The sequence below is a fragment of the Coregonus clupeaformis genome, chromosome 3, assembly GCF_020615455.1.
Source record: "Coregonus clupeaformis isolate EN_2021a chromosome 3, ASM2061545v1, whole genome shotgun sequence".
NCBI lineage: Eukaryota > Metazoa > Chordata > Actinopteri > Salmoniformes > Salmonidae > Coregonus > Coregonus clupeaformis.
This window is the reverse complement of record NC_059194.1, coordinates 25,310,170-25,327,033: the sequence shown is the minus strand read 5'-3', so window position 1 is coordinate 25,327,033 and position 16,864 is coordinate 25,310,170. Positions and strand designations below refer to the sequence as shown.

At 47.0% G+C, this 16,864-nt stretch overlaps 1 protein-coding gene across 2 annotated transcripts; it reads right to left on the bottom strand.

Annotated features, from left to right (window-relative positions):
• Positions 1–79: 79 nt before the first annotated feature.
• On the bottom strand, positions 80–5,532 carry LOC121542814 (serine protease 23-like). 2 transcript variants are annotated; one of them, XM_045207739.1, is made up of 3 exons: positions 5,031–5,532; positions 4,553–4,851; positions 80–2,046 (listed from the first exon to the last, which is right to left on the bottom strand). In XM_045207739.1, exon 3 carries the CDS (start codon positions 2,033–2,035, stop codon positions 890–892), a length of 1,146 nt encoding a protein of 381 aa, XP_045063674.1. In that variant the 5' UTR covers positions 2,036–2,046; positions 4,553–4,851; positions 5,031–5,532; the 3' UTR covers positions 80–889. The 2 variants fall into 2 exon arrangements, with proteins under 2 accessions (XP_045063674.1, XP_045063673.1); XM_045207738.1 differs by lacking the exon at positions 4,553–4,851 and having other exon boundaries at positions 5,031–5,529.
• Between the last annotated feature and the right edge of the window lie 11,332 nt (positions 5,533–16,864).

Below are 16,864 nucleotides of genomic sequence, written 5' to 3'. Positions count from 1 at the left end.
AAAAGTGGATTCAATTTTACAGTAGCAAGTAGCAACTCATTATTTGAATAGCTGTTGCTTTCCATAACTGACACAAGCATTTATGATAAATCTCTTCATTTATTAAAATAGGCATAAAAAAATATCACCAACATTTTCTCCCCTAACCCGCTTGAACGCAAGTTGTTTATGCTGCAAGCTTTCAGAGTAAGACACTCCCTTAGGTTTTCAGAATTGGACTTTCATTGATTTCACCATCGATACCTTTGACCCTTTTTGACATGTTTGGTGTATTGAGGCTCTGTATCTTGTCAGTGTGGCTAGGTATGCCTCTGTGGATCATTGGGAATGAGTATGTCTTTCTAACCCAGAATGAGAAGTTCCTGTACTCAAATCATTCACATCCTTAAGTGACATTACCTAAACAAATAAACCGTCCCCTCCCCACATCTCTTTGTAAAATCAACTCCACACCCACACATTTGATCCTAAATGTTGAATAGCATGCAGCCACAGTATTATAGAGAACAATGGGTGAGTATATCTAAAGAAAATAAGTCCAGTACTTGCTCCATTGGCTAAAGCTGTTCAATACTCTTCCATAGTAGAAAGTTAATGGCTCCTACCATAGTTATAAAACAGCAAGGCTCCTAGTCACAGTGGTTGACACCTCTGAGGAAAACCTGTTACAGCCCGTGAAGGTTTAGCAGTCCTGTTTTCTTCGATGGTATTGTAGATTTTTTTTATCTTTATTAGGATTAAATCCAGTTTCACGCTTACCCTTTATAGAATGAGTTGGGGAGTCATTTTCTCTCCACATCGCCTTTAAGGGATTTTGTGCTTACTTTAATTAGTTATCAGTCATGGGCTTCATAGCCTCCTTTTAGGCCCCCCCTCCCCTCCCTTTCTCTCAGTCCTGACTACAGTCCACTCGGTTCCCATGCACCCAGTAACAGATCTGGGCAAACTTCAGCGGGGTGAATCTCACAGCCACATTGTAGTCGCGGTTCTCCCCATCAATCTCCAGCCACTGGTGTCCAGAGAAGATGCCGATGACTTTCCTCTCCCAGCGTTCCAGAGTCGTGTCCCACACGCGGCCGTACACCCCCGAGCCGCTGGCCCCCGGCCGGGCGTCACAGTGCTGGTAGATCAGGTCGTTAGACTCGTCCTCTACAGGACAGAAGCGGTAGACCAGCTCCCCAGGCCTGTCACTGTCAAACCCAGAGAAGTGGATGCGTTTCCCTGCCAGGTCGTCAGAGGAGGGAGCCACAGACAGACGCATGAAGGGCCGGCGGTGAGGCCAGCGCAGCTCCAGGAGGGCGTAGTCAAAGTCCATACTGACCTCCTGGGGGCCCTGGATCCAGCCCTTGGGGACACGGGTGCGTTTGACCCGGACCCAGCGCACCAGGGGCTTCTTGGTGGGGGTCTGGCTGGGCTTGGTGCCGTTGATGTACGGAGGAGTCAGGAAACCTACCCTCAGCTTACGGGCTCCCTTGACGTAATCCTTCCCATCATGCACACAGTGGGCGGCGGTCAGGACATGGCGTCGAGATACTAGGACCCCGGTGCAGCCGGTGGAGATCCTCACAGCTGTGGAGAATGGGTAGTCCAACAGGAAGTGGTCACCGCGGATGTTGAAGCGCCCATCAGCCCCGTAGATCTGTCGTTTCTGACGCCTGTGCCTACTTGTAACTCTACGTCCTCTCGTTGGTGGAGGTTGAATGGCAGGACTGATGGTGCCCTCATAATCATCCTCCACATCCACAGTGGTGAGGGTACGAGAACCGTCTGCGTAGAGCGTCTCGAAGGCCAGCTGCTCAGTCAAGTGCTCTCGCCTGCTCTCTTGCTCTCCCTTGTAGCAGCTGGCATTGCAGTGAGTGGTGAAGTCCAGTTGAGTCTGGGAACTGAAGCGAGAGCGGGAGAGGGGCAGGGGTGCATGGGGCACCAGTGAGGGGAGGTGGTGAGGGGGAGCTCGGGATGATAGAGTGAAGGGGAGGAGCAGGGCTAAGATGGAGAGATGAGCCAGGCCAGAGTTTGGATGTGGAGACATGGTCATTGAGCAAAACACTGAAATGAAAAACACATAAAACATTTAAAGTACATTCCACAACAATACACAAAAGACAAAAAAAAAGGAATCTACTTATCCTTGAGGAATGGAAGGGTATAGATGAACTAGGAACTTCATGGACTTTGCAGAAACCTTGTTTGATTAATGATGCTTAAAAACAGATAATCACTGATGAAACACAACGTTGTGGAGAACACTGGCTTTACTGGCTTGTCTACCCGATTGAAGTAAATCATTCACAAACACTCACAACCCATAATCCCCCATAAAATCAGTCCACTCTCAGTCTGACACGTGGATTCCAAATCCCCTAGCTCAGAGCCCATACACGCGGGATCAGCTAACGCAGGCTCATGTTGCAATGCAGGTCTGAATTTTCATTTCTTTGAAGAGGTTACAATGCAGCTCTTGTTCCTGTCATTTTAAACCACGCTACAAGGGTCTGACAAGCATTAAAATGTCAGTTCTGCTGGTGGTCTTAGTGCTCAAAGAGAGGTTTGCTATACAAGCCCCAGGAGAAAGCCATCTGGTTATGTACACAAGACAAGAGTACAGAAGGAAAGTAGGTGTTGGGGCACACATTGGATATCAGTCGTTGTGGAAAATATGACACTGCGTATGGTTACACAGCCTATTTTTCTGCAAATGAACTTGTATCATAAAGTTTTGAATCTTGGCTACTGTGTTGTGTATGTGTGGGAGGATAGGTCAGACTGAAGGGGACGGGACGTGTATTCCAGTTTGCTCTGCAGAAAGAAAAGGGCTTCTCAAATTATATTTATGATAAGGCTCTGGGGCAAGGTGGTGTCTGCTGTCAAACATTAACTACCTTCGTATGTATGAGTGTGCTAGGCAGGCTCAGGGTCCAGGGCGAACTCGATAGGTCTGAAAACTATGGACTCAGGCTCTAGTGGCGTAGAAGAGAGCAGGTGTCTAAAGACCTGTTTATACCTGGTGCTAACATGCATCCTGTGTCCAGATAATGTCCACATTCTTATTGTGCACACATTTTCAGATAGGCGTAAACGATTAAAAGACGCATTATGAACTGATTTTGATCAGATCTTATAAGTGTAAAACGGACAAGATCAAGACAAGATCAGGACACATGACCCATGTTAGCGCCAGGTATACATGGAGTTTAAAGTGGAACAAGAGGCATTGGTGTACGGACAGGCATTTCTACACAAAGCGAGGCAGGGGAAGGGCGAGGGCGGAAACAGGCGATTCCCGCCACACAACTGTATCATCCTAGTCTATCATCATAGACAAAGAAGATACAGTTACTCAAAGGTGCTCATGTCTTGAATAGATGTAGCCTAGGGACTCCATTTTAGGGGTTACTCTGACCTACACTGCTATGCTGTTAAAAACAGCAGTCACCACACCCTGGTCTCTGATCCCCTCCACATTAAACATCTACATTTAGCCATCTTTTATTGGCTTCCTTTCAATTTGCAAGGACATTATTACAAACACAATGTCAGAGAGGACTTAACACGATTGTCCAATTCTAAGGCTATTAAAGTCTGTATAGACTGTAACATTGATAGTTTCCAAGGTCTGAGACAGATTAGCTTTAATTGGGGAAAACGGATAGAGTATCAAAAATAATCACACATCTAACCACACTAACCTATAATCAGCAAGCATTTGATGAGGGACCCAAAATAATGAATAATATATGTCAAGAAATATCATGGTGAATCTTTATTCCATTTTCCAATAGTCTGCGGAGGGGTGAGTTTGGTTTGGTTGACCCTCCACTGTAAGTCCCAAAGTACACAACAGTAAACTGATCCCCACATTAAAAAGATCCTCCAGCTCTAACACATTATAGAGCCAAACAGCCTTAAAGCCTTTTTGAATCCTCTCTAAGGCACTGGACCTCCACTAACTCTGTCAACACCTTGCATCAGAGTCATTTCAAATGCACTTCAATTCCAGTCAATTTCCTTTGGCATGGCAATTTGAATGAAACAATCTTCCCCATTTCTACATAGATCCCATTTCTGACAAGCAAAGCTGATGATTATAGCCCTCTGAGAGGGTACAATACCAGAACTACATAGAGCCATGACTAAACGGAACTCTATTCCACATCAAGTAACTCATGCAAGCAGTAAAATTAGATTTACCTTATGGAACAGCGGGGACTGTGAAGAGGTACAAACACAGGCACAGACACATGCATACACACACATGATAACATACGCACTATACACACACGTACACATGGATTTTGTGTTGTAGATATGTGGTAGTAGAGTAGTGGCCTGAGGGCACACACTTAATGTGTTGTGAAATCTGTTGTGAATGTATTGTAATGCTTTTAAAATTGTATAACTGCCTGCTGAACCCCAGGAAGAGTGGCAGCAGCTAATGGGGATCCATTATAAATACAAATAGCCCTCTGAGGGATCCTAAGAGGCTAACAAGCACCAATGCACCTATATAAGCTACTAAGGCACATAAACATTTGAATAATGGATCTCTGTACACCTGAATGCTGTCATCGGCATTCTTCATCTCATCTTTGACCCTTGAGTGAAGGCTCTGGAATTCTGAGAACAACCTGCTTCCCAGGGCCAGAGCTTTGTCCTGAAAACCCCCTCACTGGGTCTTTTGTCATTCATGAGTGAATGTAGTATTGTCCCGTGTCCACTCCTTGGGTTGTTGTTAGACCCCAAAGACAACAGATGATGTTTACCTTGCCCTGTCACTATTGCGATTCACCAATACTGCAGAATAGTGCTGGGAGGCAGTATACTGAACATACTGAAAAATGCAGTGGGGCTGGGCTGAGGGAGGGGGGCAAAAGTTAATGTTTAACAATTACAGTAGTGGAAAACAACATTACAGATTTCCCAGGACAAAAAAAGTGATGTTACAATGTAGCCTCCTGGTAACAAACCAGTTATAACTATATTCAAAATAATGATTAAAAAATTATTAGGCTACTTAGATTGTCATACTGTACCTTTTTGTTAAACAGTTAGAATCTGTGTTTAAATCCAATTCACGTTTTCGCCCCCTTCAAAACTACCGGGCATCTCAATTCTCCAGATTTCTCCCATCGCTTCAGTGTGACAGGTAACGTTATCTCTCTCTCTCTTCACAGTCCCGCAGAGAGCAAGGCGCCACTTTGATAACGTGTCGAAATCAATTCGGTCCAAGCAAAGTTTATTGATGAGAGTCAACTATAGGGTTGTATTCATTCCTACTCAATGTCACTGTCCGTCCGTGTGAGTAGCTTCAACCGCTGTTCGGCTCAAAGGCGCTTACAAATAACTTTCTGAAAATGTTACTGAAAATACGTTTAGAGACGCTCTCCCTCACGGTCCTAGCGCCCCTGCCGTACACAAAAATCGTAACATGTCTCAGCTGGACAAATCTGCGTTTAGGATGGTGAGAGTGAAGATGGGTACTGGCAGAAACATTCTGATGCCCTCAGGTCAAGATCCTTGTGTCCAAGTGAAACTGTTAACTTTTTTATCCTGTCAGGAGTAGACCTTGGCACTGGGATTGGGAGTGAATCAAACGTGAATAGCCTGAGGCTATATCAAATGCCACCTGCCATTTAGAGCCAAAGAGATGCTGAAAAATACAAATTGCAAAAGGCTCTTAAAATTCTTAGTTCCTGATACAGTTCTAAAAAAAGCAACAGCCATGGACTTACTAAGCAGGCTACAATGTAGGCTATTGTATATCTAATGCAAGCAGTTTCCAGTAGTCCACATGGATTATCCCTAACTCAACAAAACACAGTAATTAAGGTATGGGTTGCAATGGCTGCCATCCAACTTCTCCATCTGCACCGTTTTCCATCATATGATTAGATGAAACTCACCTGAACGGAGACATATTTATCCTTATTAGTGGAGTGGTTATAGCCCACAGGCAGGCAGAGGAATTCCAGAGATGTTTGGACATGTTGTGGTAGTGATGGCGGTGTTCATCCATTCCCTGCCCACATCCCAGTCAGATTTACCTCCTGACTTTATGTTTTTGGGGGGTATCCTTAGGCCCTATGTGGACGTGTGGATTGTTTAAACCCACGTCCCAGATCATTCTCCCAGTGCCCCTCCACTGGCACTGAAACAGAGACACTCACAGACACTTTCTGGAAAGCTGTGGAATCTACCAGCAAGGACACAACTCGAGCTCTCTCAAAACAATGTGTCTGCTGTTGTCCCCAAGTGGGTCTGTATGCGTCCTCACTGTGAATGTCACACATACCTAGCAAAGGTTTACACTTTGGCCTCTTATCACCCATCCTTGAACTATTTTGGCATGGCTCATCACAGCTTGGCTTACGCCTCAAGGAGTAGGAATATGAGATGATAGATTCATGAGTTTTTCACATTAACAAGCGACCAGCAGTCTGTGTTGGTGATATATGGTTTTTCTGATGCATCCATCTTCTCTCCTAGAGCTCCAGGGATATGTTGAGATAACAGGGCATTGAGGCCAAAGTTATGGTCAATTACAGGAGTTTGCTTGGTAATAGAAGCCACATTAAACTGGGAATGATGATGAAGGGGTCTTATATCTTGTTGGTAGAAACAGTCCTGTAGGTGTAAATGTGTCAGGCTGCAGCCAAGCTGTCTCCACTGATGGTATCACTCTGACTTTGGGCAAACATGAACTGTGTCACAGCAGGAGAGAGCAAGGGAGAGAGAGATTTCCTCTGTGTGTGTTTGGCATCAAAACTACTAAGATTCCTCTGTTTCCCTCGTCTCCTTTTTTTTGTTCTTCAGGCCAGTTTTCCCTCTCACACATGCCTGCCTCTCTGGGATTGTCTCTACAGTCATACATTTTATACAACATTGAGCATCAACAGGCCAATTTGAACCATTAATCATATTCCAATGAGATTTGGGATTTTTCTGAGCATTGTCTACTTTCCCACTTTCCTCAGGTTCCACCTCTCTTTCAGCGTGTGTAATTAGGAGGCCCTAATGAGATGCTGTAAAAACAGGCTCCTGGTCAGGAATTCTGCAGGAATCCGGTCTCCGGACTGACTCCCACCAGGAGTACAGTGGAGCGGTTGTTCCTGCCCCGACCTGGGATTCACGCCTCACCCAGGAGAGAGAGACTCACGCAGAGGAGGGCGCTTTGTAAAAACGTTTTGGTCTTGTAAAATGTTGAAAACATCTCCCTTTAAAGAACCCTGTCTCCACACACAGGTCCTGGGGGTCAGTGGCCTTGTGGCTCCTCTCTCTTCCCCTAAACTGGGATAGAGGAGAAATGTGAATTATATTTTAGAAAGCATTTACTATTATGTTATAAGTCATCGCTAACAAGCGATTACGTTGGTGTTTGCCTAACTTGACTGTTTAGTGTTTGTTTAGGTTTTGCTAATATGTTTTATTACTTATGGCAGTCAGAGTTTGAGGCAAAGCGGATTCAGCCAGGAGGAAACAGTAAAGATTCCAGATGAGTGAGTTCACGCTGGGTATGTGTGAGTAGGCATACCTCACATTTCCATGGAAATGGTCTGCCGTGGTAGGCACAAGACAAAGCCTGCACATCCATACTGTACACACACCCTGCTCATACCCTATACGCTTTTCCTTATGGGCAAACAGAGGTGAGTTCTATAAGATTTGACAGAGATTACAGTATCACAAGAGCCTTTTATGGTAACGGTAGAGCTCTCATACAAAGAGCATTGTAAATCTACACATCATGTCTGTCATAGGTAGGTTATTAGCTACCTCTGGCATGGTCAGTGTGCAGCAGGACAAACAAACACACACACACACACACTCTCTCTCTTTGCCCATGTAGTGCCACCGTGGTAGGCCCAGGGGATCAGAGCTTGTGTAATCGCTCAGCCCGGCCCCACGACAGTTCTCCAAGCAAACAGGGATTATTAAGAAGATCACAGGGGTTTCTCTGTACTCTTTAATCCGATAATTGGCTTCAGATTCAAGCCAGTGATCTGGGCCTCACAACAGTAGAATGAACCTTTCATAACAATGGCTGCCTGAGCCCGCTGTCATTCACAATTCTCAATGTACTCCTTGGAATTCAGAGCCTCCAGTGTGTAATTCTTTTAGAGTGGTAAGCTGTGATCACAAGCAATGTCCCCTTTCTGCGCTCACTCTCCAGCACTCCAGTATTTTATGGTTGTCTTTTATCATTCAGTTATATGTATTACTCCCCCTCCGTCCTTTTCTTGTCAAAGTCCTCCCCATCTGTCTATATAGTTGTACTCTCTCTTCGTTTCTCAGTTTCTCTGCCCTTGTAAAATTCTACCTCACTCCCTCGGTCTTCGTTTCATCCATTATCATAAAGTCCACAATGAAATTAGTTTTCTAAACTTTTATTTGGATTCTCATTCGTTTTGATGTAGGCCTATGTCTTTTCCACATCATACAATTAACCTCTCATGTGACGCTTTAATGTACAGCCTCGAATAAATCACTTGATCCCTCTCTCCCTTTCTCCCCACTCTCTTTCTGTGCCTTTCTCCTTGTCTCTCCCTCACAGGAGGTTGGTGGCACCTTCATTGGGGAGGATGGGCTCGCGGTAATGGCTGGAGTGGAATAAATGGAGTGGTATCAAACACATGGTTTCTATGTGTTTGATGCCATTCCATTTGCTCTGTTCCACCCATTATGATGAGCCGTCCTCCCCTCATCAGCCTCCACTGGTCCTGTACCTCTCCTCCCGCTGGTTCCCAGTCCTCCTGCAGGACCTAGAGGGTACGTCTCCAGCCCCACTTCCCCCTCTGCATGAGGTCATCCTCCGTTTGGCAGCACAAGCAGAGCGAGCAGGAAGTAATGGGAAAACACAGTTAGCAAAACAGCAATAGAGAATGCAAGCTAGAATCAATTTTAAGGATAGGAGATGAGTCCTTAACCAGCTCAGGCATGGTGAAGGGTGTGGGAGGCGAGAGTTTGTTAGACTTAGAAACTGTCCTAACACTGTATCCTGTCACTCCACACCAATCTCTAGCCCTAACAAGCCTAATCTTTGTGTTTGGGCTGCAACCATGGAAACTAGAGGGTGATCTGGTGGTCTAATCCAGTGAGGTCAACCCAAGTAAACTGCACTGATTATTGTACTTTTAAATTGAAATTGAAAAACTGGCTTAAATCTATCCAAACCTGTACATATGAGTTATCTGTGGTTCCTCATATGTCAGACGACAGTTGATAATAGTGTTGTTGTTGTTGTTAGAATGATATATTATTGGATGTAATGTATTTGTATTTTGTATTGTTTTAGTGAGTATTTGTATTGTGGCTGTGTAATTGCACTGTCACAGTTCCCTCAGCCAGAACCCAGAAGCAGACCAGGACAAGGAGAGTTGAACGAAGGTGAGGGTTTATTTAGATACAAAAAGGTGCAGAATAATCCAGGGACAGAGCGGGCGGCGTGGATGAGTTGTTGGGGGTGCAGTTCTAGGTCCAGTGATGGCTCGGCAGCCGCCGACCATCAGGCAGAGGTGGGGTGAAGGTTCCGGACGTGTGATGTTCATGGCTAACGATCCGGCAGGAACTGGATGTTTGGCCAGAGCCTAAGAAGGGTGATGATGAGGACCAGGTGTGCAGATTGCTGATGGGATGCAGGTGCGGAAAACCAGAGAGCTCCCCGGAGCGTTCCCGAACCCTCGGGAAACTGGAGACTACGAACAAAAACACTAGTCACCAGACAGGACCCGACTCAGACTGCCGGGATCGTTACAGTACCCCCCCTCCGGCGAACGCCACCGGGCGGACTCCCGGAGCGCCAGGATGGAGACGGTAGAAGTCGCTGATGAGGTCAGCATCTAGGGACCTGTCGCCGCGGAATCCAACTCCTCTCTTCAGGACCATACCCCTCCCAGTCCACGAGGTACTGGAAACCCCGGCCCCGCCGTCTGGAATCCATGATGCGACGCACCGTGTAGGCAGGACCACCTCCGATCATCCGAGGAGGAGGAGGAGGAGGCGGAGGAGGCAACAGAGGACTGAGGAAGACAGGCTTGAGGCAGGAGACATGAAAGGTGGGATGGACTCTGAGCGTCCTCGGTAGTTTGAGTCGAACTGCCACCGGATTGATCACCTTCTCCACCACAAACGGACCAATGAACTTCGGTAACAACTTCCTAGACTCAGTCCGTAACGGAAGATCCCGTGTGGCCAACCAAACCCTATCTCCGATGGTATAGGTGGGAGCGGGGATCCGGCGACGATTCGCCTGGAGCTGATACCGGTCCGAACCTCTAAGGAGTGCCTTTCTGGCCCGATGCCAGGTCCGGTGGCAACGACGTAATATGGGCCTGAACAGAAGGCACTGAGAGCTCCCTTCTCCTGAGAAGGGAACAGGGGAGGTTGGTAGCCATACAGGCACTGGAAGGGAGACATCCCAGTGGCAGATGTAGGGAGAGTATTGTGGGCATACTCAACCCAAGGCAACTGAGAGACCCAGGAGGTGGGGTTGGAAGAGACCAGACAGCGTAGCGTGGATTCCATCTTCTGGTTGGCTCTCTCCGCCTGACCATTGGATTGGGGGTGAAAACCAGATGTGAGACTGACTGTAGCTCCAATGGCCAAACAGAAGGACTTCCAGACAGCAGAGGTAAACTGAGGGCCACGGTCGGAAACGATATCACTGGGCAAACCGTGGACCCTGAAAACCTCCCCTAACCAGGATCTCGGACGTCTCCGAGGCAGAGGGAAGCTTGGCAATAGGCACAAAGTGGGCGAACTTGCTGAATCTGTCCACGATAGTCAGAACGACCGTGTTCCCCTCAGAAGCGGGCAACCCCGTGACGAAGTCCAGGGCCAGATGCGACCATGGACGCCGGGGAATAGGAAGGGGGTGAAGTAGTCCAGAGCTGGGCCGATTGGTACTCTTATTCTGCGCACACACTGGACAGGCAGCAACAAAAACCCCGAGTATCCTCGGCCATGGCAGGCCACCAAAAACGTCTGCGAAGAAACGCCATTGTCCGAGCCACGCCAGGGTGACAAGCCATCTTGCTGGCGTGGGACCATTTGAGGACAGCAGGACGAACCGACTCAGGCACAAACAACCGACCGGGTGGACCGTTACGGGACCGGGCTGAGTCCGAAGGGCCGCCAGCACCTCCTCCTCAATCTTCCACATGACTGCTCCCACGACGCAGTTCCGGGGGAGAATTGTCTCGGTCTTGGACCCACTCTCCTCCGTCTTGGAGAACATCCGGGACAAGGCGTCCGCCTTGCCGTTCTTAGATCCAGGTCGGAACGTCAGGGCAAACTTGAATCGTCCGAAAAACAACGCCCACCTGGCCTGCCGGGGAGTTGAGACGTTTAGCCGATTGCACGTAAGCAAGATTCTTGTGGTCAGTCCAGACAATAAACGGTTGCTCCGCCCCCTCCAACCAGTGGCGCCACTCCTCCAAGGCAAGTTTCACCGCGAGAAGCTCCCGGTTACCCACATCGTAATTCCTCTCTGCAGGCGAAAGGCGGCGAGAGTAGTAGGCGCAGGGATGGAGTTTACTGTCCGTGGAGCATCGCTGCGACAGGATGGCGCCAACTCCCACATCAGATGCGTCCACTTCAACGACGAACTGACGGGCCGTGTCCGGTTGAGAGAGAATCGGTGCGTTGGTGAATCGCCTCTTCAAATCCAGAAACGCTCGATCCGCCTCCGGATTCCACTTGAAGGTCCTGATACTGGAAGTCAAGGCAGTTAATGGAGCGGCCACACGGCTGTAATCCCGGATGAATCTGCGGTAGAAATTCGCAAACCCCAAAAATCTCTGGAGCTGCAATCTCGTACCGGGCTGGGCCCATTCCAGAACCGCTCTAACCTTCTCCTGATCCATCCTAATCTCACCCCTGGAGATGATGTACCCGAGAAAGGATGTCGTGTGGGCGTGAAACTCGCACTTCTCGGCCTTCACGAACAGGCGATTCTCCAACAATCGCTGCAGAACCTGCCGGACATGCTGGACGTGGTCGGAAGGTTCCTTCGAGAAGATCAGAATGTCATCCAGGTAAACAAACACGAAGAGACCGATCATATCTCTCAGGACGTCGTTCACCATACTCTGGAATACCGCTGGAGCATTGGTCAGTCCAAACGGCATCACCTGATACTCAAGTGACCCATCGGTGTATTGAAACCCGTCAACCACTCGTCCCCCTCTCTGATCCGGACCAGGTGATACGCATTGCGTAGGGTCTAGCTTGGTGAACACCGTAGCACCCTGTAAGGAGTCGAAGGCAGAACTCATCAAGGGCAGGGGATACTTGTTCTTGACCGTGATGTCATTCAACCCCCGATAATCAATACACGGTCGAAGAGAGCCATCCTTCTTACCCACAAAGAAGAATCCTGCCCCCAGGGGGTGATGACGAGGACGAACGAGACCCGCAGCTAGGGACTCCTTGATGTAGGTCTCCAACGCCTCACGTTCAGGTCGGGAGATACTGTATAACCTTCCCTTGGGGTAGACAGCTCCAGGGACCAGGTTGATGGCACAATCATAAGGTCGGTGGGGAGGAAGTGACAGAGCCTTCTGCTTACTGAAAACTTCCCCCAAATCGTGATATGTCTCGGGAACCAGGGACAAATCTGGGGGTTTAGCCTCAATCACCTGACTGGGAACCGAATGGGGGCAGGCAGTCTTGAGACAGTTAGCATGACAATCAAGGCTCCAACTCGTTACCTTGCCCGTCACCCAATCGAACGTGGGATTGTGTTCCTTCAGCCAGGGGTATCCAAGGACCAGAGGAACATGGGAAGACGGCAGAATGAAAAATGAAATCATCTCAGAATGATTCCCCGACAACCGCATCTTAACCGGCTCAGTCCTCATCGTGATACGTGCCAGACTACTGCCGTTCAGAGTGGTCGCTTCAATGGCTTCCGCAATTGCTCCTTGGAAAGCCCCAGCTGTTCCACCAACTTCGGCATCAAGAAAGCTTCCATCGGCACCTGAATCGATAAAAGCGTTAAGCGCTAAGCTCTGATTCCTGTTCACAAGGGTAGCCGGGAAGCGGGGTCTGACAGAGGTACTGAGAGGTTGAAACTGGCTCGCTAAAAGTCCTCCCAACTTTAGCGAGCCGGGCAGTTTGACGACTGCCGGGAACAAGTGGAGATGTAATGTCCCGAGCGACCACAGTAGAGGCAGCAGTTGGTCTTACGTCTATGTTGACGCTCCTCCTTGGTTAACCCGTGCCGCCCCACTTGCATGGGTTCAGAATCGGGAGAGAGGTCCTCTCCACTAATCCTTTGTGGTGGAGAATGATCGACGTGTTCTGGTCCACCACCCGACCCGACTGGGAACTGAGAAGCTGATCGATTGGACGGACCCCATTGCTTCTCCCTCCTTCGCTCTCGGACTCGATTATCCACCCGAATAGACAAGGCTACCAAGCTGTCCAGGTCACTAGGCTCCGGATAGGAGATCAACTCATCCTTGAGCTGCTCCGACAGACCCTGGTAAAAGGCCGCTTGCAAAGACTCCTCGTTCCACCCACTCTCCACAGCCAACGTCTTGAACTCGATCACGAAGTCGGCCACGCTGCGAGTTCCTTGGTGAAGAGAAAACAGGCGCCTAGCTGCGTCCCTCCCTCGGACGGAATGGTCGAAGAGCTTCCTCATCTCGGCCGTGAACCCCTGGTATGAAGCCATGCAGGGATCCTGTCGTTCCCAAACGGCTGAAGCCCACTCCAGCGCTCGACCCCGCAGCAACTCAATCACAAAGGCTATCCTAGCCTTGTCTGTGGCATAAGAGTAGGGCTGTAGATCGAACACTAATCCACACTGCATAAGGAAGGAACGGCATCTTCCCAGCTCCCCCTCATATTTATCCGGCGTCGGAACCTTGGGCTCACGGAGGGACACAACTTCAGAAGCGACAGGCGAGATGGGTGAAACCGGTAGTGGGTCCTCCACCGGACACTGGCGTTGGTTCTGGACCTCCGTCAGGCCGGTAGAAAGGTTCCGAACTGACAACGCGATCTCCTGTAGTACCATGCTATGATGGCCCAACATCTTCTCCTGCTGGGTAATGGCATGGCGAACAGAGTCCAGGTCCGCTGGGTTCATTATTGGCCGGATCGTTCTGTCACAGTTCCCTCAGCCAGAACCCAGAAGCAGACCAGGACAAGGAGAGTTGAACGAAGGTGAGGGTTTATTTAGATACAAAAAGGTGCAGAATAATCCAGGGACAGAGCGGGCGGCGTGGATGAGTTGTTGGGGGTGCAGTTCTAGGTCCAGTGATGGCTCGGCAGCCGCCGACCATCAGGCAGAGGTGGGGTGAAGGTTCCGGACGTGTGATGTTCATGGCTAACGATCCGGCAGGAACTGGATGTTTGGCCAGAGCCTAAGAAGGGTGATGATGAGGACCAGGTGTGCAGATTGCTGATGGGATGCAGGTGCGGAAAACCAGAGAGCTCCCCGGAGCGTTCCCGAACCCTCGGGAAACTGGAGACTACGAACAAAAACACTAGTCACCAGACAGGACCCGACTCAGACTGCCGGGATCGTTACATGCACTTACCTGCCCTGGGACTATGGGTGCAAATTAGCTTTTGGCTAACCCAGGCACATTTACATGGATGTTGCATTATTGTAATATTTATGTTGATTAATGTGCATTGTCCCCTATAAATAAATATAAATAAAAAAAGTATATGGGTCAACCCGGTCAGGTCAAACCATAACCAGCAGGACGTCTAAATGGATAGAATCTATCTAGTTTTCCACTGTTTTTCATATAACACCAGATGGAAGATTGTTATCAATTTGTCTCAAAGGGTCACTAGATGAGATCTTGAATTTGTATTAGGAGGAAAGTACAAAGATATTTTGTTTATGGGTCTCCCATTCAACATTTCAAAAGATGAGGGGAGGGCTATGGTGCTTAATTACTTTGAGTGAGGTGATTTTTTATACAACTTCTATTCCATTATGTTAAAATCTGCAGCTTTGACGCCAATAAAACTAAATGAAGCTAAGCCAAACTATGACATCTTTCATGGCTTGGCAATAAAAGGTGCTGCATTCCACATCGCTAGCAGCTGTGTGCATAACACAGCACTTTCCCCATATAAACATGTATTTTTCCTGTCACAGTAGTGCCGTGATAAAGAACAAACTACAACAGTCTCGCATTGCTCAGTGACATAATAGTTTTTCTTCCTAAAAACTGGCTTTAGGCATGAGCTGCAGTTATAGATGGAAAATGTATAAAAACATCAACTTGTCATTGAATCGTTCTGTATAGCGACTGTCACTCCCTAGGAAGCCACGCCATCCAATTTTGAATAGTACAATTCCTCCTTTGTTTGAATGATCTGAATTCATAATGACAGACATCATTCTGGGGTATGTCTTCAAGGAATCCTGCCAAAGCATTCAGCAAACAGAGGTTCAAGCACAGTTGGCATGTCTAGAATCCCACCATGGAGGACAACAGGGAAGCAAGGATAATGAACAAATACCAGATTGTTCATGGTGGAGTGCTATTTCAACGTGAGTTTAACGAGTTGCTGAGTGATACCAAAGATAATCCAGAAGTGCCTTTTATACATGAACTGCTACTGTAGCTCAATAGCACAAGGAGACATGCAGATGTAGTTTCAGATATGTTGGTCGTCTGCAGGCACTTGAAACCTCTGTATCATGACTAAGTAGACAGCTCCATTTCCTGTGCTAACCTTTCTATCCTATCTGCTCTGCCCAATGTGTCATGCTGCATATTGGAAAATCATAAAACAAGTCGTTATTGAATCACAACATGTAGAGTAGACCGTGTTGGTTGTCACACTTTTTACTAATATATTAAATATTGTACAATAATATTTTCAATATTAGGAGAAATATTGGGTTGAAATAGGGATAATTTTTGCCCTCATATCTTATTCCAACATGGAGTTATAAGCCATTAAACACAGCTATTAAACACAGCTATTAAACACAGTTATTAAACACATCCCAGGGTTTTTGTCACACAGTATGGGGGGCTGGTTGTCATGATGTTTGTCATTTGTTTTTCAAAAACAATTTAAACAATTTACAATGTTTTAGAAAAAGTAAATCCTTTATTTGAAAAAAAGTAAAGCCTTTATTTATTGAACAGTATTGCTATCTAACATAATAAAAAGCATTTATATCTAGTATAAATACACAAATAAAATAATAAATTAAACATAGTTGAATATTTGCTTTGACATTGTAGTTCTTACTCCATTCAAATCATCATATCAATGGTTCATAAAAACCAACAACAGTAACCATCTGATATTTGGATGAAAATGTAATATTTTGATACGGTGAAAAAAGTAAAGCTGTAAACATTTAGGTGAACTACATTTTTGTTGAAAAGAAGAAATGCTTTTTCAAACAGGAACAGGTGTGTGCGTGTGCATGTGTGTGTTTGTGTGAATGTTGTTGACTCTCAGTCGGCGTCGCGTGATTCAGGTCCGGACCAGACCAAATCTGAACCAATCATAGACGTCTATGTTTTACACGTTTGGACAACACAGTACAGCACAGTAGAGCACAGCAGAGTACAGTAGAGTACAAAACGGTACAGTAGAGTACAGAATGGTACAGTAGAGTACAGAACGGTACAGTACAGTAGATTACAGAACGATACAGTAGAGTACATTACAGTACAGTAGAGCACAGTAGGATACAGTAAAATATAATATAGTATAGTTCAGTACAGTACAGTAGAGTACAGAATGGTACAGTAGAGTACAGAACGGTACAGTACAGTAGATTACAGAACGATACAGTAGAGTACATTACAGTACAGTAGAGCACAGTAGGATACAGTAAAATATAATATAGTATAGTTCAGTACAGTACAGTAGA